The sequence below is a fragment of the Triticum urartu genome, chromosome 6A (assembly GCF_056163025.1).
Source record: "Triticum urartu cultivar PI428250 chromosome 6A, HENAU_Tu73, whole genome shotgun sequence".
Classification (NCBI taxonomy): domain Eukaryota; kingdom Viridiplantae; phylum Streptophyta; class Magnoliopsida; order Poales; family Poaceae; genus Triticum; species Triticum urartu.
In genome coordinates, this window is record NC_141878.1 from 187388432 (window position 1) to 187415603 (window position 27172).

The 27172-nt window shown below is 43.6% G+C and overlaps 1 protein-coding gene across 1 annotated transcript; it reads right to left on the minus strand.

Moving 5' to 3' along the window:
* Window positions 1–18712: 18712 nt before the first annotated feature.
* On the minus strand, window positions 18713–19357 carry LOC147964688 (uncharacterized). Its single transcript, XM_087530111.1, has one exon. It carries the CDS (start codon window positions 19355–19357, stop codon window positions 18713–18715), a length of 645 nt encoding a protein of 214 aa, XP_087386237.1.
* Window positions 19358–27172: the final 7815 nt, after the last annotated feature.

A 27172-nucleotide genomic window follows, 5' to 3' on the forward strand; every position in this document is an offset into this window, starting at 1 on the left:
TGAAGCTGAATCCAATGGATAGAAATTGCAACATAAAGTCTTAACATCCGAACAAAATGAACAAATGCATTCCAATTGAAATGGTCACATTTCCATAAATTGAGAAGCCACTTAGATAGAGGTAGAAGAATAAAACAACAAGGTACGAACAAGAACAAATACTTGGTGAGGATTACCCAATCCCAAACCAAATATCCGCGGAAGAAGAACTAGAGCTACAAGAATTACCACCTATGAAACTCCCGAACCTTTCCGGTTATGCAATCAGGTGTTGGGGATACAGGGGAAGCATAATTTCTCACCCAAAGCTAGCAAATCCTACATCCAGTTGTATCCATCCTTCAACACATAACCAAGAAAACTTCGGAAATCATTTACCTCAACCTTCGAAAAGCATCCGTTATACGAGTTATGGCAATACTCCCGAACTCCCGCCCCAGTACTGGGTGGCGTCGAGGTTATCTCACCAACAACTACAAAAAAGAGATTTTCGATGTCGGCGAAACTCAGGTATTCCAGAATCTCAACGATAAAATTGTGACGACAACACCTCGGAGCTCAACTCCCCGGGACACTGCCACAACCCCTAAATGTCAGGAGGCACCAAGAACAATGTTCTCGTCACAAAACCATCGGAATGATTCCAAGATGCCCGCGTGATCCTAAATTTTTTTTAGTGAAATTTGAGAAGAGAAGAGTCAAAACTCTATGTTAGAATGCCTCACCAGAGCGACGAAGGGACTGAGGAGTAAAAAGAATTCCTAACTCTCCGATATATATAATCCTAAATGACTCAAAACATTTTTCTAGACTCAACAACGCCAATGATTCGATCAAGTAGGGGCTCCTAAGGTCGGGGAAGGCTCTGATTACGAACTTGTAACGCCCTCGATGCGGCTGTATCTCCCACGTGTCGAAGCACGACTTAGAGGCATAACCACATTGAAAGCAATGTCGCAAGTGAGGTAATCTTCACAAACAACCCATGTACATAAATAAAGGGGAAAGGTACATAGTTGGCTTACACTCGCCACGTCACACAAGTACATAAATAAGTCATTACATTCATCCAATACACTCAAGGTCCGAGTACAGAACCAAAATGAAGATAAACCCCAAAAGCAACATAGTCCCCGATCGCCCCAACTGGGCACCACTACCGATCATCTGGGAAAGACACGTAGTAACGACGAGAGTCTTCATCGAACTCCCACTTGAGCTCGGTCATATCATCTGGAGCGGCATCATCCGTCCCTGCATCTGGTTTTGGAAGTAATCTATGAGTCACGAGGACTCAGCAATCTCACACCCTCACGATCAAGACTATTTAAGCTTATAGGAAGGGTAAGGTATGATGTGGAGCTGCAGCAAGTGACTAGCATATATGGTGGCTAACATATTCGCAAAAGAGAGCGAGAAGAGAAGGCAAAGGCACGGTCGAACAACTATGATCAAGAAGTGATCCTAGAACAACCTACATCAAGCATTACTCCAACACTGTGTTCACTTCCCGGACTCCGCCGAGAAGAGACCATCACGGTAACACACGCGGTTGGTGCATTTTAATTAAGTTAAGTTTCAGGTTATCTACAACCGGACATTAGCAAATTCCCATCTGCCCATAACCGCGGGCACGACTTTCGAAAGATCAAATCCCTGCAGGGGAGTCCCAACTTAGCCCATCACAAGCTCTCATGGTCAACGAAGGATATTCCTTCTCCCAAGACATTCCGATCAGGCCCGGCATCCCGATTACAAGACATCTCGACAATGGTAAAACAAGTCCAGCAACACCACCCGAATGTGCCGACAAATCCCGATAGGAGCTGCACATATCTCGTTCTCAGGTCACACCGGATCGTCCAAACTTCTGGTAGGCCAGCCCAGAGTTGCCACTGGTGGCCACCGACGGCTGACAAGGTGTACCAACACTCATAGGAGCACTGGCCCGAGGGTTTAAATAAAGATGACCCTTGAGTCCGTGGAACCCAAGGGAAAAAGAGGCTAGGTGGCGAATGGTAAAACCAATGTTGGGCATTGCTGGAGGAGTTTTATTCAAGGCGAACTGTTAAGGGGTTCCCATTATAACCCAACCGTGTAAGGAACGCAAAATCCGGGAACATAACACCGATATGACGGAAACTAGGGCGGCAAGAGTGGAACAAAACACCAGGCATAAGGCCGAGCCTTCCACCCTTTACCAAGTATATAGGTGCATTAAGATAAACAAGATAATATTGTGATATCCCAACAATAAACATGTTCCAACAAGGAACGATCTCCAATCTTCACCTCCAACTAGCAACCTATAAGAGGGGCTGAGCAAAGCGGTAACATAGCCGAACAACGGTTTGCTAGGACAAGGTGGGTTAGAGGTTTGACATGGCAATATGGGAGGCATGATAAGCAAGTGGTAGGTATCGTAGCATAGGCATAGCAAAAGAGCGAGCATCTAGCAAACAAAGATAGAAGTGATTTCGAGGGTATGGTCATCTTGCCTGCAAAGTTCTCAGAGTTGCCTTGATCCTCGTAGGCGTACTCAACGGGCTCCTCATTCACATACTCGTCTCCCGGCTCTACCCAAAGCAAGACAACAAACAAAAGGGAACACAATCAACCACGTGCAATGCTCAAGCAACATGATGCAAAACATGGTATGATATGCGGGATGCGATATGTGATGCATATGCAAGATTTGGAAAGGAATGATAGAACCTGGCATCAACTTGGAAAACCAAGAGTGCCACTAGAAAGCTGAGTTGATTTCGGTTGAAATCGATATAAAGATCACCGGAATCCGATGCACGGTTTGGAAATGGCAAGCAAAACAAATATGGCACCGGTCCACGATAAACAAGTAGTCTTCTGAATGCATCAAGATAATTTAGCTACTGCACTCAAACATGGCAACAAAATACATGGCAGGGATCCACTCATGATGCTTGACAAAAGATGAACACTGAGCTACGGCTAATTCACTCATTAACAGGTTCAAACAAGCATGGCAAAAGAGCAAAAGATAACAGGTTACAGATTTAGTGAAAATAACAAGTCAGGAATTTATCATCAGGAAGCAATGTTTAGAGCACGAAAAACTACATGCTACAGGAACATATCATGGCAAATAAAGGCATGGCATGAAGCTACTCAAAGCATATAACAAAAGTCCCTTAGTGACCATGAGCCAAAAGGGATCATAAAATACAATTGCAAGCATGTGAACAAAGCAAAAACATAAACAGATTCAGACTTAGTGAAAAACTGGAGCATGGCAAAACAGTTAACGAGTAGGCATGTTTACGAGCTCGATGCACTCACTACGAGGCATTGGATGACAAACTAATCATACACCCAGCAAATATACATGGCATAGAAGCTAGGCATGGCAAGAACAACAACATAGCATGCACGGATCAACTACAACAAGCTCGGCAAAATTGCTAAACATGTTAACAATCTGCCAGGAACGTTTTAGCAAAAGTAGAGCTCGATTGACTCAAGCTAGGGTGCTCCATAATTGCAAACAAAGACATGGATGGATAGAGCATCACAATATCTACAAACATCCTTACTGATCATGCTCAAAAGAGGCACGGATCACTAGGAAACAACATGAACATATGGCATAAAAATAATAACAGGGCAAAGACTTAGTGAAATTCTAAGTCCCTGAAATCAGCATCATTGAGTAAGCTACTTTGCATGCTTGTGCTAGTCACCACAAAGATCACAAAAATACATGGCATACACCCCTATAAAGATGGCATGGCATTCTACAAAACACATGTAGATCTCATGATCATAGCATGCACACATTAATCATGGCAAAAATGAGAAAAGTGCATTTGCTGAAACAGATCTGAAACTATCCTCACATAGCCCTCTTCCAATAGCATTTCGGGCATCAAGATGAGCTCAAATGAAAATGATGCAATGAAATGAAATGATGTACTCGTCGAGACAAACATTTTAATATGCTACACGCACGAATCGGAGCCACGGTGACAGAGTTATGATGCGTCAAAGTATGCACAAAATTAGGGTTTCGGGGAGAAAATTAGGTCAACCTCCCGCTCCAGATCTGGATCCGGTACTGTAGCTGGCGGCGCGCGCGACCCAAGGATGGCTGGCCGGAGTTTCGCCGCAACAGGGCTCGTCGTCGCCGGAGGTCGAGGCGGCCGGAGGAGAGGTGGTCGGAGGAGGACGCCGGGCTTGCGGTGCGGTGGCGGAGCTCGGCGGAGGGCGGTGCTCGCCGGAGACGAGCGAGTCGGCGGGGCGGCGTCGTCCGGTGAGGAGGCGGCGGCCGCGGTCGTCGACGCCGGCGATGGCGCGCGGCGGCTCTGGGCGGCCGGTCGCGGGGAAGAAGACGGCGTACGCGGGCGTGTGGCTTCGGGCCGCAGGGGCCTCCCGCGGGCCGAGCGGGCCGGGCGGTGGCGCGGCAAAGTGGGGCATCAGGCGGGACAGGTGTCGGCCCCTGATTGGCTGGCGGTGGCGGCGGACGTTGTCCGGCATGGGCTGGACACATCCGGTGCGCGGATGAGCGAAATTTTTAGGGTTAGGGTGGAAGAAGATCCAGGAATGAAATGGAGGGGCCTTTATATAGGGGTAGAGGGAGCTAGGAAGATCCAAATGAGGTGCGGTTGGCGGCCACACGATCGTGATCGAACGAACTAGATGATGGAGGAGGTTTATGTGGGTTTTGGGCCACTTTGTAGGGGTGTTGGGCTGCAACACACACGAGGCCTTTTCGGTCCCTCGGTTAACTGTTGGAGTATCAAACGAAGTCCAAATGGCCTGAAACTTGACAGGCGGTCTACCGGTAGTAAACCAAGGCTGCATGACAAGTCTCGGCCCAACCCGAAAATGTTTAACACCCACACACGAAAAGAGGTAGAAAGGGACACCGGAGGAGATAGGAGCGCCGGAATGCAAAACGGACAACGGGGAAAATGCTCGGATGCATGAGACGAACACGTATGCAAATGCAATGCACATGATGACATGATATGAGATGCATGACAAAGACAAAACACACGGAGACAACAACCCGACAACGAGGAAATAACATAACTTAGTGCCAGAAAAGGAAAGAGTTGGAATCCATATAAGGTGAATTACATCCAGGGTGTTACAACATCCGTGACAAGTAGACCGAAACGATTCTGCATCACTACTATTACTCCACACATCGACCGCTATCCAGCATGCATCTACAGTATTAAGTTCATAACAACAGAATAATGCTTTAAGTAAGATGACATGATGTAGAGGGATAAACTCATGCCATATAATATAAACCCCATCTATTTATCCTCGATGGCAACAATACAATACGTGCCTTGCTGCCCCTGCTGTCACTGGGAAAGGACACCGCAAGATTGAACCCAAAGCTAAGCACTTCTCCCATTTCAAGAAAGATCAATCTAGAAGACCAAACCAAACTGATAATTCGAAGAGACTTGCAAAGATAACCAATCATACATAAAAGAATTCATAGGAGATTCAGATATTGTTCATAGATAAACTTGATCATAAACCCACAATTCATCGGATCTCGACAAACACACCGCAAAAGAAGATTACATCGAATAGATCTCCAAGAGAATTGAGGAGAACTTTGTATTGAGATCCAAAGAGAGAGAAGAAGCCATCTAGCTAATAACTATGGACCCGAAGGTCTAAAGTAAACTACTCACACATCACCGGAGAGGCCATGGAGTTGATGTAGAGGCCCTCCGTGATCAATGCCCCCTCCGGCGGAGCTCCGTAAAAGGCCCCAAGATGGGACCTCTCAGGTACAGAAGGTTGCGGCGGTGGAATTACGTTTTTGTGATGCTCCTGGATGTTTAGGGGGTACGTGGATATATATAGGAGGAAGAAGTATGTCGGTGGAGCAACGAGGGGCCCACGAGGGTGGAGGGCGCGCCCAGGGGGGTAGGCGCGCCCCCTGCCTCGTGGCCTCCTCAATTGTTTTTTGACGCCCACTCCAAGTCTCCTGGATCACGTTTGTTGAGAAAATCACGTTCCCGAAGGTTTCATTCCGTTTGATATTCCTTTTCGACGGAACTCTAAAATAGGAAAAAAAACAACAATTTGGGTTGGGCCTCTAGTTAGTAGGTTAGTCCCAAAAATGATATAAAAGTGTAAAATAAAGCCCATTAACATCCAAAATAGATAATATAATAGCATGGAGCAATCAAAAATTATAGATACGTTGGAGACGTATCAAGCATCCCCAAGCTTAATTCTTGCTCGTCCTCGAGTAGTTAAATGATAAAAGAAAGAATTTTTGATGTGGAATGCTTTCTAACATATTTCTCAATGTAATTTTTCTTTATTGTGGCATGAATGTTCAGATCCGAAAGATTCAAGATAAAAGTTTAATATTGACATACAAATAATAATACTTCAAGTATACTAACTAAGCAATCATGTCTTCTCAAAATAACATGGCCAAAGAAAGTTATCCCTACAAAATCATATAGTCTGGCTATGCTCTATCTTCACCACACAAAATATTTAAATCATGCACAACCCTGATAACAAGCCAAGCAATTGTTTCATACTTTTGATGTTCTCAACTTTTTCAATCTTCACGCAATACATGGGCCTGAGCCATGGACATAGCACTATGGTGGAATAGAATGGTGGTTGTGAAGAAGACAAAAAGGAGAAGATAGTCTCACATCAACAAGGCGTATCAACGGGCTATGAAGATGCCCATTAATAGATATAAATGTGAGTGAGCAGGGATTGCCATGCAACGGATGCACTGGAGCTATAACTATATGAAAGCTCAACAAAAGAAACTAAGTGGGTGTCCATCCAACTCGCTTGCTCATGAAGACCTAGGGCATTTTGAGGAAGCCCGTCATTGGAATATACAAGCCAAGTTCTATAATGAAAAATTCCCACTGGTATATGAAAGTGAAATCATAGGAGACTCTCTATCATGAAGATCATGGTGCTACTTTGAAGCACAAGTGTGAAAAAAGGATAGTAGCATTGTCCCTTCCCTCGTTTTCTCTCATTTTTTGGGCCTTCTCCTTTTTATGGCCTTTATTTTTTTTCATCCGGAGTCTCTTCCCGACTTGTGGGGGAATCATAGTCTCCATCATCCTTTCCTCACTTGGGACAATGCTCTAATAATGATGATCATCACACTTTATTTACTTACAACTCACGAATTACAACTTGATACTTAGAACAAAATATGACTCTATGTGAATGCCTCCGGCGGTGTACCGGGATGTGCAATGATGCATGAGTGACATGTATGAAGAATTAGGAACGGTGGCTTTGCCACAAATACGATGTCAACTACATGATCACGCAAGCAATATGACAATGATGAAGCATGTCATAATAACGAAACGATGGAAAGTTGCATGGCAATATATCTCGGAATGGCTATGGAAATGACATAATAGGTAGGTATGGTGGCTGTTTTGAGGAAGGTATATGGTGGGTGTATGATACCGGCGAAAAGTGTGCGGTATTAGAGAGGCTAGCAATGGTGGAAGGATGTGAGTGTGTATAATCCATGGACTCAACATTAGTCATAAAGAACTGATATACTTGTTGCAAAAATCTACAAGTTATAAAAGAAAAGTATTACGCGCATGCTCCTAGGGGGATATATTGGTAGGAAAAGACCATCGCTCGTCCCCGACCTCCACTCATAAGGAAGACAATCAATAAATAAATCATGCTCCGACTTCATCACATAACGGTTCACCATGCGTGCATGCTACGGGAATCACAAACTTCAACACAAGTATTTCTCAAATTCACAACTACTCAACTAGCATGACTCTAATATTACCATCTCCATATCTCAAAACAATTATCATGTATCAAACTTCTCATAGTATTCAATGCACTTGTATGAAAGTTTTTATATTATTCCTAAAAGAAAATTTCCATGTTGTTCTAAAGGACTCTCAAAATAATATAAGTGAAGCATGAGAGATCAATTATTTATATAAAACAAATCCACCACCATGCTCTAAAAGATATAAGTGAAGCACTAGAGCAAAAACTATATAGCTCAAAAGATATAAGTGAAGCACATAGAGTATTCTAATAAATTCCGAATCATGTGAGTCTCTCTCAAAAGGTGTGTACAGAAAGGATGATTGTGGTAAACTAAAAATCAAAGACTCAAATCATACAAGACGCTCCAAGAAAAATGCATATCATGTGGTGAATAAAAATATAGCTCCAAGTAAAGTTACCGATAAACGAAGACGAAAGAGGGGATGCCTTCCAGGGCATCCCCGAGCTTAGGCTTTTTGGTGTCCTTGAATTTTACCTTGGTGTTCCATGGGTATCCCCAAGCTTAGGCTCTTTCCACTCCTTGGTCCATAATCCATCAAATCTTTACCCAGAACTTGAAAACTTCACAACACAAAACCTAAATAGAAAATCTCGTGAGCTCCGTTAGCGAAAGAAAACAAAACACCACTTCAAGGTACTGTAATGAACTCATTCTTGATTTATATTGGTGTTAATCCTACTGTATTCCAACTTCTCTATGGTTTACAAACTCTTTTACTAGCCATAGATTCATCAAAATAAGCAAACAACACACGAAAAACAGAATCTATCAAAAACAGAACAGTCTGTAGTAATCTGTAGCTAACGCAAACTTCTGGAACCCCAAAAATTCTAAACTAAATTTCTGGACGTGAGTAATTTATATATTAATCATATGAAAAAATAATTAACTAAATATCACTTTCTAAATAAAAATGGCAGCAATTCTCGTGAGCGCTAAAGTTTCTGTTTTCTACAGCAAGATCAAAAAGACTTTCCTCAAGTCTTCCCAACGGTTCTACTTGGAACAAACACTAATTAAACACAAAAAACACAACCAAAACAGAGTCTAGATAAATTATTTATTACTAAACAGGATAAAAAGCAAGGAATAAAAATAAAATTGGGTTGCCTCCCAACAAGCGCTGTCGTTTAACGCCCCTAGCTAGGCATAAAAGCAAAGATAGATCTAGGTATTGCCATCTTTGGTAGGCAGTCCATAAGTGGCTCTCATAATAGATTCATATGGTAAATTAACCTCTATTTTTAGGTAAGTGTTCCATGCATTTCCTTAATGTAAATTAGAATTTAATACTCCTTCCTTCATATCAATAGTTGCACCAATCGTTCTAAGGAAAGGTCTACCAAGAATAATAGGACATGAAGGATTGCAATCTATATCAAGAACAATGAAATCTACGGGCACATAGTTCCTATTTGCAACAACAATAACATCATTAATTCTTCCCATAGGTTTCTTAATAGTGGAATCCGTAAGGTGCAAGTTTAAATAACAATCATCAAATTCACGGAATCCTAGCAGATCACATAAAGTTTTTGGAATAGTGGAAATACTAGCACCCAAATCACACAAAGCATAGCATTCATGATCTTTAATTTTAATTTTAATAGTAGGTTCCCACTCATCATAAAGTTTTGTAGGGATAGAAACTTCGAACTCAAGTTTTTCTTCATAAGATTGCATCAAAGCATCAACGATATGTTTAGTAAAGCTTTATTTTGACTATAAGCATGAGGAGAATTTAGCACGGATTGCAACAAGTAAATACAATCTATCAAAGAGCAATTATCATAATTAAATTCCTTGAAATCCAAAATAGTGGGTTCATTGATATCTAAAGTTTTGACCTCTTCAATCCCACTTTTACCAATTTTTGCATCAAGATCTAAAAACTCCGAATTTTTGGAAAGCCTTCTAGCTAAAGGTGGCTAATATTCAGTCCCATCATTATCAAGATTCATATTGCAAAACAAAGATTTAATAGGAGACACCTCATTAACTTTTAGATCTTCATCTTTATTTTCATAGAAACTAGAAGAACACGCTTTCACAAAGAAATCTTTCTTAGCACGCATCCTAGCGGTTCTTTCTTTGCACTCATCAATGGAAATTTCAAAGAATCAACATCAAGAGAAATTCTATCAACATTCCTAGCCAATTCATCAAATTTAAGCAATTTTTCTTCAAGCAAAGCATTGAAATTCTTTTGCAAATTCATAAACTCCTTAACACTAGTCTCAAATTCAGAGGACATCTTATTAAAATTTCCATAAGAATTGTTGTAGGAATTACCATAATTATTAGAGGAATTACTAGGAAACGGCCTAGAATTAAAATTACCTCTATACGCGTTGTTACCAAAATTGTTCCTACCAACAAAATTCTCATCCATAGATTCATTATTATTCTCAATCAAAGTAGACAAAGGCATATCATTAGGATCAGTAGGAGCACTCTTATTAGCAAACAATTTCATAAGTTCATCCATCTTTACACTCAAAACATAAATCTCTTCAATTGCATGCACTTTTTTACTAGTAGATCTTTCAGTGTGCCATTGAGAATAATTAACCATAATATTATCTAGGAGTTTGGTAGCTTGTCCTAAAGGGATTTCCATAAAAGTGCCTCCCATGGCCGAATCTAAAAGATTTCTAGAAGCAAAATTCAATCCGGCATAATAATTCTGTATAATCATCCATAAATTCAAACCATGTGTAGGGCAATTACGTATCATTAATTTCATCTTCTCCCAAGATTGTGCAACATGTTCATGATCAAGTTGCGTAAAATTCATAATATCGTTTCTAAGAGAGATGATCTTAGCGGGAGGAAAATACTTAGAGATAAAAGCATATTTGCAATTATTCCATGAATCAATACTTTTTTTAGGCAAAGACGAAAACCAAGCTTTAGCACGATCTCTAAGCGAAAACTGAAATAGCTTAAGTTTAACAATATCATTATCCACATCTTTCTTCTTTTGCATATCACACAAATCAACAAACTTGTTTAGATGGGTAGCGACATCTTCACTAGGAAGGCCGACGAATTGATCTTTCATGACAAGATTCAACAAAGCAGCATTAATTTCACAAGATTCAGCATCGGTAAGAGGAGCAATCGGAGTGCTAAGAAAATCATTGTTGTTGGTATTGGCAAAGTCACACAATTTAGTATTGTCTTGAGCCATCGTGACAAGCAAGCAATCCAACACATGAGCAAACAAGAAGCAAGCGAAAAAGAGGCGAACGGAAAAAGAGAGGGCGAATAAAACGGCAAGGGTGAAGTGGGGGAGAGGAAAACAAGAGGCAAATGGCAAATAATGTAATGCGAGTGATAAGAGTTTGTGATGGGTACTTGGTATGTCTTGACTTGTGCGTAGACTCCCCGACAATGGTGCCAGAAATGGCTCGTTGTCGGGTGTCAAATCTTGACTTGACTTGGCGCGAATCTCCCCGGCAACGGCGCCAGAAATCCTTCTTGCTACCTCTTGAGCACTGCGTTGGTTTTCCCCTGGAGAGGAAAGGGTGATGCAGTAAAGTAGCGTAAGTATTTCCCTTAGTTTTTTAGAACCAGGGTATCAATCCAGTAGGAGATCACGCTCGAGTCCCACGCACCTACACAAACAAATAAGAACCTCGTAAACCAACACGATAAAGGGGTTGTCAATCCCTTCAAGGTCACTTACGAGAGTGAGATCTGATAGATTTGATAAGATAATATTTTTGGTATTTTTATGATAAAGAGAAGTAAAGATGCAAAGTAAAATAAACGGCAATAGAAATAGATAAGTGTTGGAAGATTAATATGATGGAAGATAGACCCGGGGGCCATAGGTTTCACTAGTGGCTTCTCTCAAGAGCATAAGTGTAGCGACCCGACTCGGTAAGAGTCGAAGTCTCTGTGCTTACCGTGCTAGTCCCTGGATCGACTTGCTAGCACACACAGTACTCGATGAAATAACAGAAATAACACACATCTCTTTATTACATTGATAGTCCAGGAGCAATACATTTATTACAAAATAGGGCATAGAGCCAATAAGCAAATACTGCGGAAGCAAAGAAGTAAATGAGTCCAACTCCACGAGCAAGGTTGAGTGTAGAACATCGACCTATCACACCTTAATCCTCGTCGGATATATCTGCAACGTGATAAGTTGTGGTCAAATGGGTCAGTACATTGAATGTATTGGCAAGTCACATCATAGTGTAATGAACCTACTGTTACATGCAATTTGGCTGGTGGAAAGCTCTAAGTTTAGTTTTTTGCATAAAGCTAGTTTTTCCCTATTAGAAAAGATGTTATTCTACTACTACACATTTGCATAAGATGAGTTGGCAAACCCAACTCCATCCGTTCCCAAGTTTCATTTAAAAACCCAACTGTTTAATTAAAGGTGAGGAGATCTCCCGGCATTTCCACTACTAGATGCTCAAGTTGTCCGTAACTGGGGACACGGCTAATCGATTAGGTTGAAACTCTACAGAGGTTGTGCACTTTTCCCCACAAGACTCGACCACCTCCATGATCGGAAGATCGAGACATAGCCTTTAGAAAATGTTCCCCCTTAACCCACGGATAGGCCAGTACACCTACATCATTCTACATCTGCTAGCCCATCCCGGAAGGGGTCACACTAACTACTCAACTAAGCCAGAGCCCATATTGGCTTGTGGCTGCACACATAAGCTTCTAGACATGGTAATATGATTGATCTCTTTGATCCCGAGCGGACGGTCCACTAGTGGTGCACCACCATGATTTCCCATGCGTGCCCCACTGTACTTCACTACCATTCCCACAAGTTTCCGCCCAGGTAGTTCATTAATTAACTTAGGTCCTATTTACTACATTGTCACTCAAACTTTATAATGATCACTTCCCAATCTACGTCTACTTAGCATAGCAAGATAAAGTAAAACGATGGTGACAAAGTTATAAGGTTCAAACCTACCTCAATGAACAACTGGGTGAAAAGCAAAGTCATGCGGCACTAGTTTCCTACGATGCAGTCCTACCGCAAAGAACTAAGTGCATAATAAAAACATAGGTAATGAAACATGATCAAGATGCAACTTGCCTTGGTACTGCTGGTTGAATTCTAAAGACTAATAATATTCTGCTTCTCACTCCAGGCAATCTATCGCAAAGAAGATAAACAAACATTCCAGAGAGCTAAAAGAACATGCATAGCAAAAAGTCTCGAAAAAACCAAATGAACATACAACACACTAAGCTACTACAGAAATATTCTAAGTGCAAAACAACATAGGCATATGGTTCAAAGAGTGACGTGAAAATTATTGTGCATACTATGCATACTAGTAAAACTATTAAAGGGCATATTCTAGTGTGTGAAAATTATTGTGACAAAGGTCCAGGTGATAGGGTTTTGCTACGGTGTCAGCATGCAAAAGGAATCAACTTAATCGGAGCTACGGTTTGGGAGATATGGCCATATGAAGTTCGAATTCGAATCTGAATAAATTCAAATTTGAATCTGACAAAAGTTTGCGAAAATTATACTACTAGATAGAGCTAAACAATACGAAGAATTTGCCGCTGGTTTCATCGAGTTTGGATCTACGGTTTAAAAGTCATGGCTAATCTAAGATCAGGGACTAATCTGCTATTTACAGGGACTAAACGGTGAAGAAAAACTACCACAAATAGGTCCCTGGCCACGTGGCGGCTCCTGGCTGGCCGAGCAGCGTCCACTGCGGAGGCTATACGGCGAACGGCCGCTAAATAAGAAAAAAAACAACGGCGATGGCTAATTAAAGAAAAATCGACGCTCGGTTTAAATAAACCGCACGGTCTAAGGGAACCGCGGTTAACCGCGTACCTCTTCGCAAAATAAAAAAACGGACCTAATCTAATCTGGGTCGTCCAAGGTAGATCGAACGGGCGAGGGTGGGGTGGTGGCTCACAGTGGGTGGTGGTGATGGCCGGCGACGATGAAGACGGCGGCGCGGCGTCGGTGACGGAAGGGGCGGCGGCTGCGGTGGTCCTCGGCGTCGGGGAAGAAGACGGGGATGTGCGGCGTGGCTTGGGCGTCCGGATGGTGGCGTCGGGGTGCGTCGGCAGCGTCCGAATGGGGCGGGGCGAAGGCGGCGGCCTTCGGTGCTCTGGCGGCTCCGGCGTCGATGGTGCGGCGTCTTCGACGGAACCTAGGCGAGGAAAAGGTGTCAAACGGGTGCGCTTTGCCGCGGGGAGCCATTTGACGAAGAAGGGGAAGGCCATGGTGGCTTACTGGCGACGGAAGGGATGACGGAGCGGTGCGGCTCCGGCGAGATGCAAACGGTGATAGCGGCGGCTATGGGCGGCGTGGGGAGAAGCGGGACGGCGAGGTCGACTGAGGGTAGACCGGGGCATTTATAGGCGAGGGGAGGGCGTGCGGGTGCCGTGGATATGCATTATCCGTGAGGGCCTCGCCCGGCGGTTGCGGGAGTGTGGCAGCGAGCTCACCCGTGCAGGGAAAGTGGGAGGTTGGGGGAGATGAGGTGGAGCGAGCGAGGGGGCCTGCGAACGGTCGACCGGTGCGGAAGGTTTCGGGCGCGCGGGCGGCCTTGGGCCGAAATGGCCAGCTGGGCCAGTCGGGCGCTCCTGGGCCGAACCCAGTTTCAGTCCAGGCTGCGTGTGTGTGTGCGTGTGTGTGTGTGTGTGTGTTTTAACTGGAGACTAAAGTGCTCATAACTAATTCAATTTAATTAATAAAAACACCTAATTAATTTCTAAAATAACTACATAATATTTAGAGCCTAATGAACATTAACTTAAGCACAAAACATTTTGAAAATAATTTTCCTAATGCAACTAATGCACCTTTTGCAAATAAAATAAATACCAATCAACTCCAAAACTTAAAGTAATATTCAAAATAAAATTTCCTACTCTTTTTATATTTTGAGGAAGTCATCTTATCCCCTCTCATTTGTTTTTCTCGAGTGGAAAACTATTATTTGAATATTTCAAAAATTCCAAAATGCAAAGAAATATGAGATGCATTGAATGATTCTATTAACATCAAAATTTAATAAATTTGGGATGTTACAAACCTACCCCCCTTAAGATGAATCTCGTCCTCGAGGTTCGGGTTGGCCAGCAAAAAGGTGCGGATGGTCCTGCCTAAGATCTTCCTCTCGTTCCCAAGTGGCTTCCTCCTCGGTGTGGTGACTCCACTAAACCTTGCAGAACTTGATGATCTTAGTACGAGTGATTCTCTCTGTAGTCTCAAGAATCTTAATAGGCTTCTCCTCATAAGTCAAATCATTCTCCAACTGAATTGCCTCGAGTGGCACTGTATCTCTCAAAGGAATGTCCGCCATCTCTGCATGACACTTCTTCAGCTGGGAAACATGAAACACATCATGAACTCCCGACAAAGCCTCTGGTAATTCCAACTGGTATGCAACCTCTCCTCTACGTTCCAGAACTTTGTATGGTCCCACAAATCGTGGTGCTAACTTTCCTTTGACTCCAAATCTTTTAATACCTCGAAGTGGAGACACTCGAAGATATGCTCTATCTCCCACTTCATAGATCACTTCCTTGCGTTTAGCATCGGCATAACTTTTCTACCTTGACTGGGCTATCTTAAGTCTGTCACGAATCAATTTGACCTTCTCCTCAGAATCCCTGATCAAATCAGGTCCAAACAACTTGCGATCTCCAACTCCATCCCACATGAAAGGTGTCTTGCATTTCCTTCCATACAATGCCTCAAAAGGGGCCATCTGCAAACTGGCTTGGTAGCTGTTGTTGTATGAGAACTCTGCGTAGGGAAGTTATCATCCCAACTAGACCCATAGTCTAGCGCACACGCTCTCCACATGTCCTCTAGAATCTGATTGACTCTCTCTGTCTGCCCATCAGTCTGTGGGTGGAAGGTTGTACTAAACTCTAGCCTGGTACCCAAAGTTTCGTGTAATTGTTTCCAAAACTTTAAGGTAAACTGTGTTCCTCTATCTGATGCGATGCTCCTTGGAACTCCATGCAGACATACGATCCTGGTCATATATATCTTTGCTAGCTTAGCACTTGTATAGGTGGTCTTCACTGGAATGAAGTGAGCAACCTTGGTCAAACGATCCACTATCACCCAAATGGAATCATAACCTGAACGGGTCCTGGGTAACCCCGTGATAAAGTCCATACCAAGTTTATCCCATTTCCAATCAGGTATCGGCAACGGCTGAAGTAATCCTGCTGGTTTCTGATGTTCTGCCTTTACTCTCTGACATACATCACATATTGCCACATACTCGGCAATTTCTCTCTTCATACCGGCCCACCAAAAACTTTCCTTCAAGTCCAAATACATCTTGGTATTGCCTAGGTGTATCGAATATGGTGAATCATGAGCCTCCTGAAGAATCAACTTCCTGATCTCTGGGTCATTGGGTACACAAATTCGTTGCTCAAACCATATGGTTCCATGTTCATCCTCACGGAACCCTTCTTCTTTCCCTTTGCTCATCATTTCTTTGATCTCAGCAATACCTTGGTCCAACTTCTGGGCTTCTCTGATTCTTCCCAACAAGGTGGACTGCACCTCGAGTGCAGCAACATAACCTCTTGGAACTATTTCCAATTGAAGGTCTCTAAGATCATCACATAACTCCTGAGGTAAACCTCCTGCTGTAAGGGTATTAACATAACTCTTACGGCTCAAAGCATCTGCCACAACATTGGATTTTCCTAGATGATAATGCAGACTCATGTCATAATCCTTTATAACTTCCAACCATCTCCTTTGCCTGAGATTCAACTCCTTCTGCATGAAGATATACTTCAAACTCTTGTGATCCGTGTAAACATCACAATGATTCCCAATAAGATAGTGTCTCCATGTCTTGAGTGCATGCACTACAGCCGCCAACTCCAAATCATGCGTGACATAGTTCAACTCATGAGGTCGAAGCTGTCGTGAAGCATAAGCTACAACCTTCCCCTCTTGCATAAGAACACCTCCAAGTCCCTGACGTGAAGCATCACAATACACCTGAAAGTCCTTGTGTACGTCAGGTAGGACTAACACTGGGCTGTAACCAAACGCTTCTTCAACTCTTGAAAGCTGGCTTCACACTCTTCAGTCCAAATGAACTTGGTGTCCTTTTTCAACAACGCTTTCATGGGCCTGGCAATCTTGGAGAAATTTTCAATAAATCTCCGGTAATATCTTGCAAGTCCAAGGAAACTACGAATCTCGCCAACTAAGGTGGGCGCATTCCATTCTGTGACTGACTCTACCTTGGTAGGGTCCACTGCAATCCCTTCACCTGACACTACATGTCCCAAAAATCCGATTTCCTTGAGCCAAAACTCACACTTGCTGAATTTGGCATAAAGTTGATGTTCTCTGAGCTTCTCCAAAACTAAGCGCAGATGTTTAGCGTGTTCCTCCTCATTCTTGGAGTAAACCAATATGTCATCAATGAATACCACAACAAACTTATCCAAGAACTCCATGAATACTTTGTTCATCATGTTCATAAAATAGGCAGGGGCATTAGTCAAACCAAAGGACATGACTGTATACTCATAAAGCCCATACCTTGTGGTAAAAGCTGTCTTGGGTATATCCTTCTCACGAATCTTCAACTGGTGATAACCCGATCGAAGATCGATCTTGGAGAAAACACTAGCTCCTTCTAGCTGGTCAAACAAGTCATTGATCATCAGTAGGGGATACTTGTTCTTGATGGTCACCTCATTCAAAGAGCGTTAATCCACACACATTCTCAAGGTTCCATCCTTCTTCTCCACTAAGAGTACTGGGGCTCCCCAGGGTGATGAACTCAGGCGAATATACCCTTTCTCTAGCAACTCCTTAATCTGTTTCTTGACTTCCTCCAAATCATTAGCACACATTCGATACGGCGTCTTGGAGATAGGCCCTGTGCCTGGCAGCAACTCAATCAAATACTCAATCTCCCGATCTGGCGGCATACCCGGTAACTCATCTGGAAATACATCGGGATAATCCTTCACCACTAGTACTTCTTCCTGGACAACTCCCGTAAGGGAGTTCACCTGAGTCCTCTTAGGCTTAAGCTTGGATATGTACTTGATCCTCTTCTTCTCTGGGGTGGTGAGAAAAATCGATCTACTAGCACAATCAATGTTCCCCTCATACTTGGACATCCAATCCATCCCTAGGATTACATCCAACCCTTGCGATTCTAGTATAATCATATCTATGGGAAAAACATGTCCCCCTATGTTCAAAGGCAATTGGAAACATCCCTGACTAGCCATAGACTCGGCTCCTGGGGAACTCACTAGAATGGGTGACTTAAGAGCTATGGTAGGCAACTTATGTTTATCCACAAATCCCCTTGATATGAATGAATGTGATGCACCAGTGTCAAAAAGAATGAGTGCTGGAAATGAATTAACAAAGAACTTCCCAATCACTGCGTCAGGCTGCTCATAAACCTCTTCCACATTGACATGATTCACATGTCCCTTAGTAAAAGGATTGGGCTTCTTGCCTCCAGAATACCCATTCCCATTTCCATTTCCATTCTGCGCCTCAGGGCACTCATTGGAGTAGTGACCTGTCTTCTTGCACTTGAAGTAGGTGATGTGACTCAGGTCCTTCTTCATCGGTGTGGAAGAATTGAAATGTTGCTGATTGCCATTTCCTCCACTACCATTGCCCTGCTTGTGACCATGGTGGTTGTGTCCATTCCCTCCATGATGAATTTTTCCTCCATGGTTATGGTGATTCCCTCCAAACTTGCTAGTGCCTGATCCAGAACTTCCTGAGTACGGGCTGTAGCGGGGTTTCTGTTGAACTCCAGAGTTATACTTCCCGTGACCGTACTTCCTCTTACGATTCTCCATCTGCTGGTGTTTGCCTTAAAGAATGGTAGCCTTATCAACCAGCTCCTGATAGTCCGCAAATGTTGCCACAGTCAACTGAACTCCCAACTCAGCGTTCAGTCCCTCCAGAAACTTCTCCTGCTTGGCTGCATCGGTGGCCACGTCCTCTGGGGCGTAACGGGCCAACTTACTGAACTCATCAACATACTGAGATACCGTGTGTCCTCCCTGGCGCAAGCTGCGGAACTCCTTCTTCAGACTCATGGCTCCAGCTGAAACATGAGCAGTGCGGAACGCCCGCTGGAACTGAGCCCAAGTCACATTCTCCATGGGATATGTGGTGGTGTAGTTCTCCCACCAAGCAGCTGTCAGTCCATCCAGCTGGTGGGCAGCAAACTTCACCTTCTCCGCATCATTGCATCCTACCATGGCCAGCTCCCTTCCTATCTTGCGGAGCCAGTCATCTGCGACGATCGGCTCCGTGCTGCTGGAGAACACGGGTGGGTTCAGCCTTAGAAAATGGGTAAGACTGTCAACCGGGGGTGGCGGCGGTGGGTTGTTGTTGTTGTTCTGGTTCTGGTTCTGGTTCTGAATGAGCATCTGCATAAGAGCATTCTTTTGATGGATCAATTGCGTAAGCTCCGGCGGAAAGCTGAATCCGGGGTCACGTCTTGGAGGCATGTGATGGGTTTCAGAGTGGATGATGAGTTAGAATAGAACAAGGCCTAGCAAGTAAAATCACACTACCCATATGCACATGATAGCAATAAAACTTCAAATCACTCCAATTCAATTTCAAACAAAGAGGTTCACATGAATAATCAAACCTAAGGTAAGCCATGTCACAAGATTTGACAAGGTCTTACAAATGAAATAAAACTAATCGGATAACGAAATCGAATTTCTAAACTCTCATGGTGGTATAAAATCTAACTCTCATCAGATGAGGACCAGTCAACCATGTCGACATCGGGTGTCCTTGCATCGCTCTCCGTGTCGTCATCTCCGAGCTCATCATTTTGGTCCCTCTCCTGACTGACATAGGCACCATACGAGTGATCCTCCTGGATGTTTTCTCCCTCATCCAGCTTCTCCTTGGCCTCCTCGAGCTCAAGCTTCAGGTCGTCTATCTTCTCCTGCAGTGCGTCCAGCTCTCCTTCATGCTCGATGCGAGCGTCCTGGAGCTCCTCCTCTAGCTCGGCCTTGCGGGTCATGAGGTTCTTGATGACGACCATGTTGTCGGACAGCTCTAGCTCCATCATACGAATGTGTTCCTCCATGTACTGGATATGGGATGCTATCGTCTCGTCCTCCAGGGTACGCACCACATCTCCATTTGCGTCGCGGCGTCCGTACATCACAAAGGAGGTCCTCTTAAGGTCTTCGTCATACACCTCTCGAATGCGTCCGAGAGCAATGTGAGCAGCGATACCCCTGCCCAAGCCCCATGTTGCGGTATCCACATGGAAATCAATGGGCTTGGTGCGGTTTTCGAGGATGCGTCCGGGGATATGAGCATCGATCCTCCAACGTGTCTCCCCGGGCAGGGTGGCTGTGAAGGTTCCAGTGAATGTGGGAAGCCCAATCTTCAGGTGCTTCGTGATCTTCACCAGCTGCCTTCCAAAGAGCATGGTCTCATCGGGCTGCTCGAACTCAACAAGGGCGGATGACATCTACATTTTGAAAACAGAAGAAATTAGTATTGAAGCAGAGAAGGTACGAGACCAAAGGATATATATGGAAAATGAAAAATATAGTTTTTATCCTATGGCTTTTCTCCATTTCTAGGGGTCACGTCCTACAGTCAACGTGTGCTCTGATACCATCTTGTAGCGACCCGACTCGGTAAGAGTCGAAGTCTTTGTGCTTACCGTGCTAGTCCCTAGATCGACTTGCTAGCACACACAGTACTCGATGAAATAACCGAAATAACACACATCTCTTTATTACATCGATAGTCCAGGAGCAATACATTTATTACAAAATAGGGCATAGAGCCAATAAGCAAATATTGCGGAAGCAAAGAAGTAAATGAGTCCAACTCCACGAGCAAGGTTGAGTGTAGAACATCGACCTATCGCACCTTAATCCTCGTCGGATATATCTGCAACGTGATAAGTTGTAGCCAAATGGGTCAGTACATTGAATGTACTGGCAAGTCACATCATAGTGTAATGAACCTACTGTTACATACAATTTGGCTAGTGGAAAGCTCTAGGTTTAGTTTTTTGCATAAAGCTAGTTTTTCCCTATTATAAAAGATGTTATTCTACTACTACACATTTGCATAGGATGAGTTGGCAAACCCAACTCCATCCGTTCCCAAGTTTCATTTAAAAACCCAACTGTTTAATTAAAGGTGAGGAGATCTCCCGGCATTTCCACTACTAGATGCTCAAGTTGTCTGTAACCGGGGACACGGCTAATCGATTAGGTTGAAACTCTACAGAGGTTGTGCACTTTTCCCCACAAGACTCGACCACCTCCATGATCAGAAGATCGAGACATAGCCTTTCAAAAATGTTCCCCCTTAACCCACGGATAGGCCGGTACACCTACATCATTCTACATCTGCTAGCCCATCCCGGAAGGGGTCACACTAACTACTCAACTAAGCCAGAGCCCATATTGGCTTGTGGCTGCACACATAAGCTTCTAGACATGGTAATACGATTGATCTCTTTGATCCTGAGCGGACGGTCCACTAGTGGTGCACCACCATGGATTTCCCATGCGTGCCCCACTGTACTTCACCACCATTCCCACAAGTTTCCGCCCAGGTAGTTCATTAATTAACTTAGGTCCTATTTACTACATTGTCACTCAAACTTTACAATGATCACTTCCCAATCTACGTCTACTTAGCATAGCAACATAAAGTAAAACGATGGTGACAAAGTTATATGGTTCAGACCTACCTCAATGAACTACTGGGTGAAAAGCAAAGTCATGCGGCACCAGTTTCCTACCATGCAGTCCTACCGCAAAGAACTAAGTGCATAATAAAAACATAGGTAATGAAACATGATCAAGATGTAACTTGCCTTGGTACTGCTGGTTGAATTCTAAAGACTGATAATATTCTGCTTCGTACTCCAGGCAATCTATCGCAAAGAAGATAAACAAACATAAACAAACATTCCAGAGAGCTAAAAGAACATGCATAGCAAAAAGTCTCGGAAAAACCAAATGAACATACAACACACTAAGCTACTACAGAAATATTCTAAGTGCAAAACAACATAGGCCTATGGTTCAAAGAGTGACGTGAAAATTATTGTGCATACTATGCATACTAGTAAAACTATTAAAGGGTAGATTCTAGTGTGTGAAAATTATTGTGACAAAGGTCCAGGTGATAGGGTTTGTCTACGGTGTCAGCATGCAAAAGGAATCAACTTAATCGGAGCTACGGTTTGGGAGATATGGCCATATGAAGTTCAAATTCGAATCTGAATAAATTCAAATTTGAATCTAACAAAAGTTTGCAAAAATTATACTACTGGATAGAGCTAAACAATACGAAGAATTTGCCGCTGGTTTCATCGAGTTTGGATCTACGGTTTGAAAGTCATGGCTAATCTAAGATCAGGGAGTAATCTGCTATTTACAGGGACTAAATGGTGAAGAAAAACTACCGCAAACAGGTCCCTGGCCACGTGGCGGCTCCTGGCTGGCCGAGCAGCGTCCGCTGCGGAGGCTATACGGCGAACGACCGCTAAATAAGAAAAAAAATGGCGGTGGCTAATTAAAGAAAAACCGACGCTCTGTTTAAATAAACCGCATGGTCTAAGGGAACCGCGGTTAACCGCGTACCTCTTCGCAAAATAAAAAAACGGACCTAATCTAATCTGGGTCGTCCAAGGTAGATCGAACGGGCGAGGGTGGGGTGGTGGCTCACAGTGGGTGGTGGTGATGGCCGGCGACGATGAAGACGGCGGCGCGGCGTCGGTGACGGAAGGGGCGGCGGCTGCGGTGGTCCTCGGCGTCGGGGAAGAAGACGGGGAGGTGCGGCGCGGCTTGGGCGTCCGGATGGTGGCGTCGGGGTGCGTCGGCAGCGTCTGAACGGGGCGGGGCGAAGGCGGCGGCCTTCGGTGCTCTGGCGGCTCCGGCGTCGATGGTGCGGCGTCTTCGACGGAACCTAGGCGAGGAAAAGGTGTCAAACGGGTGCGCTTTGCCGTGGGGAGCCATTTGACGAAGAAGGGGAAGGCCATGGTGGCTTACTGGCGACGGAAGGGATGACGGAGCGGTGCGGCTCCGGCGAGATGCAAACGGTGATAGCGGCGGCTATGGGCGGCGTGGGGAGAAGCGGGACGGCGAGGTCGACTGAGGGTAGCCCGGGGCATTTATAGGTGAGGGGAGGGCGTGCGGGTGTCGCGGATATGCATTATCCGTGAGGGCCTCGCCCGGCGGTTGCGGGAGCGCGGCGACGAGCTCACCCGAGCGGGGAAAGCGGGAGGTTGGGGAGATGAGGTGGAGCGGGGCCCACCAGTCAATGGCGGCGGCAGCGTTAGCGAGTGAGGGGGGCTGCGGACGGTCGACCAGTGCGGGAGGTTTCGGGCGCGCGGGCGGCCTTGGGCCGAAATGGCCAGCTGGGCCGGTCGGGCGCTCCTGGGCCGAACCCAGTTTCGGTCCAGGCTGCGTGCGTGTGTGTGTTTTTTTAACTGGAGACTAAAGTGCTCATAACTAATTCAATTGAATTAATAAAAACACCAAATTAATTTCTAAAATAACTACATAATATTTAGAGCCTAATGAACATTAACTTAAGCACAGAACATTTTGAAAATAATTTTCCTAATGCAACTAATGCACTTTTTGCAAATAAAATAGATACCAATCAACTCCAAAACTTAAAGTAATATTCAAAATAAAATTTCCCACTCTTTTTATATTTTGAGGAAGTCATCTTATCCCCTCTCATTTGTTTTTCTCGAGTGGAAAACTATTATTTGAATATTTCAAAAATTCCAAAATGCAAAGAAATATGAGATGCATTGAATGATTCTATTAACATCAAAATTTAATAAATTTGGGATGTTACAATAAGTATTACGGTGGGTAACCGAATTACTGTCGAGCAATTGATAGAATTGAGCATAGTTATGAGAATATCTAGGTATGATCATGTATATAGGCATCACGTCCGTGACAAGTAGACCGAAACGATTCTGCATCTACTACTATTACTCCACACATCGACCGCTATCCAGCATGCATCTAGAGTATTAAGTTCATAAGAACAAAGTAATGCTTTAAGTAAGATGTCATGATGTAGAGGGATAAACTCATGCAATATGATATAAACCCCATCTTTTTATCCTCGATGGCAACAATACAATACGTGCCTTGTTGCCCCTGCTGTCACTGGGAAAGGACACCGCAAGATTGAACCCAAAGCTAAGCACTTCTCCCATTGCAAGAAAGATCAATCTAGTAGGCCAAAGCAAACTGATAATTTGAAGAGACTTGCAAAGATAACCAATAATACATAAAAGAATTCAGAGGAGATTCAAATATTGTTCATAGATAAACTTGATCATAAACCCACAATTCATCGGATCTCAACAAACACACCGCAAAAGAAGATTACATCGAATAGATCTCCAAGAGAATCAAGGAGAACTTTGTATTGAGATCCAAAGAGAGAGAAGAAGCCATCTAGCTAATAACTATGGACCCGAATGTCTGAAGTAAACTACTCACACATCATCCGAGAGGCCATGGAGTTGATGTAGAGGCCCTCCGTGATCAATGCCCCCTCCGGCGGAGCTCCGGAATGTCTACTACACAACCTTCTTCTTGTAGACGTTGTTGGGCCTCCAAGTGCAGAGGTTTTTAGAACAGTAGCAAATTTCTCTCAAGTGGATGACCTAAGGTTTATCAATCTGTGGGAGGCGTAGGATGAAGATGGTCTCTCTCAAGCAACCTTGCAACAAAATAACAAAGAGTCTCCTGTGTCCCCAACACACCCAATACAATGGTAAATTGTATAGGTGCACTAGTTCGGCGAAGAGATGGTGATACAAGTGCAATATGGATGATAGATAAAGGTTTTTGTAATCTGAAAATATAAAAACAGCAAGGTAACTAATGATAAAAGTGAGCGTAAACGGTATTGCAATGCTAGGAAACAAGGCCTAGGGTTCATACTTTCACTAGTGCAAGTTCTCTCAACAATAATAACATAATTGGATAATATAACTATCCATCAACATGCAAAAAAGAGTCACTCCAAAGTCACTAATAGCGGAGAACAAACGAAGAGATTATGGTAGGGTACGAAACCACCTCAAAGTTATCCTTTCTGATCGATCTATTCAAGAGTCCGTAGTAAAATAACACGAAGCTATTCTTTCTGTTCGATCTATCATAGAGTTCGTACTAGAATAACACATTAAGATACAAATCAACCAAAACCCTAATCTCACCTAGATACTCCAATGTCACCTCAAGTATCCGTGGGTATGATTATACGATATGCATCACACAATCTCAGATTCATCTATTCAACCAACACAAAGAACTTCAAAGAGTGCCCCAAAGTTTCTACCGGAGAGTCAAGACGAAAACGTGTGCCAACCCCTATGCATAAGTTCACGGAACTCGCAAGTTGATCACCAAAACATACATCAAGTGGATCAAGTGATATCCCATTGTCACCACAGATAAGCACATGCAAGACATACATCGAGTGTTCTCAAATCCTTAAAGACTCAATCCGATAAGATAACTTCAAAGGGAAAACTCAATTCATCACAAGAGAGTAGAGGGGGAGAAACATCATAAGATCCAACTATAATAGCAAAGCTCGCGATACATCAAGATCGTATCACCTCAAGAACACGAGAGAGAGAGAGAGAGATAGATAGAAAGAGAGATCAAACACATAGCTACTGGTACATACCCTCAGCCCCGAGGGAGAACTACTCCCTCCTCGTCATGGAGAGCGCCGGGATGATGAAGATGGCCACCGGAGAGGGATTCCCCCCTCCGGCAGGGTGCTAGAACGGGTCCAGATTAGTTTTCAGTGGCTACGGAGACTTCTGGCGGCGGAACTCCCGATCTATTCTGCTCTTCCATGTTTTTAGGGTATATGGACATATATATAGGCGAAGGAAGTCGGTCAGGGGAGCCATGAGGGGCCCACGAGGGTGGGGGCGCACCCAGGGGGTAGGCGCGCCTCCCTGCCTCATTTCCACCTCGAAGCTTCCTTTACTTCAACTCCAAGTCTCCTGGATCACGTTCGTTCCAAAAATCACGCTCTCGAAGGTTTCATTCCGTTTGGACTCTGTTTGATATTCCTTTTCTGCGAAACACTGAAACAAGGGAAAAACAAAAACTGGCACTGGGATCTGGGTTAATAGGTTAGTCCCAAAAATAATGTAAAAGTGCATAATAAAGCCCATAAATGTCCAAAACGGATAATATAATAGCATGGACAATAAAAAATTATAGATACGTTGGAGACGTATCAGCATCCCCAAGCTTAATTACTGCTCGTCCTCGAGTAGGTAAATTATAAAAACAAAATGTTTGATGTGGAATGCTACCTAACATATTTTTCCATGTAATTCTATTTATTGTGGCAAGAATATTCAGATCCAAAAGATTCAAGACAAAAGTTTAATATTGACATAAAAATAATAATACTTCAATCATACTAACAAAGTAATCATGTCTTCTCAAAATAACATGGCCAAAGAAAGCTATCCGTACAAAATCATATAGTCTGGCTATGCTCTATCATCATCACACAAAATATTTAAATCTCGCACAACCCCGATGACAAGCCAAGAAATTGTTTCATACTTTTGATGTTCTCAAACTTTTTCAATCTTCACGCAATACATGAGCGTGAGCCATGGACATAGCACTATAGGTGGAATGGAGTGGTGGTTGTGGAGAAGACAAAAAAGGAGAAGATAGTCTCACATCAACTAGGCGTATCAATGGGCTATGGAGATGCCCATCAATAGATATCAATGTGAGTGAGTAGGGATTGCCATGCAACTGATGCACTAGAGCTATAAGTGTATGAAAGCTCAAAAAGAAACTAAGTGGGTGTGCATCCAACTTGCTTTCTCACGAATACCTAGGGCATTTTGAGGAAGCCCATCATTGGAATATACAAGGCAAGTTTTATAATGAAAGATTCCCACTAGTATATGAAAGTGACAACATAGGAGACTCTCTATCATGAAAATCATGGTGCTACTTTGAAGCACAAGTGTGGTAAAAGGATGGTAGCATTGCCCCTTCTCTCTTTTTCTCTCATTTTTTTTGTTTTTTGGGCCTTCTCTTTTTTTGGCCTCTTTTTTCTCTTTCTTTTTTTAATTTATTTTTCATCTGGAGTCTCATCCCGACTTGTGGGGGAATCATAGTCTCCATCATCCTTTCCTCACTGGGACAATGCTCTAATAATGATGATCATCACACTTCTTTTTTACTTACAACTCAAGAATTACAACTCGATACTTAGAGCAAAATATGACT

What these genes read in the sequence shown, in the direction of transcription:
- LOC147964688 (XM_087530111.1), bottom strand. Translation starts at nt 19,357, where the DNA reads ATGCCTCCAAGACGTGACCCCGGATTCAGCTTTCCGCCGGAGCTTACG.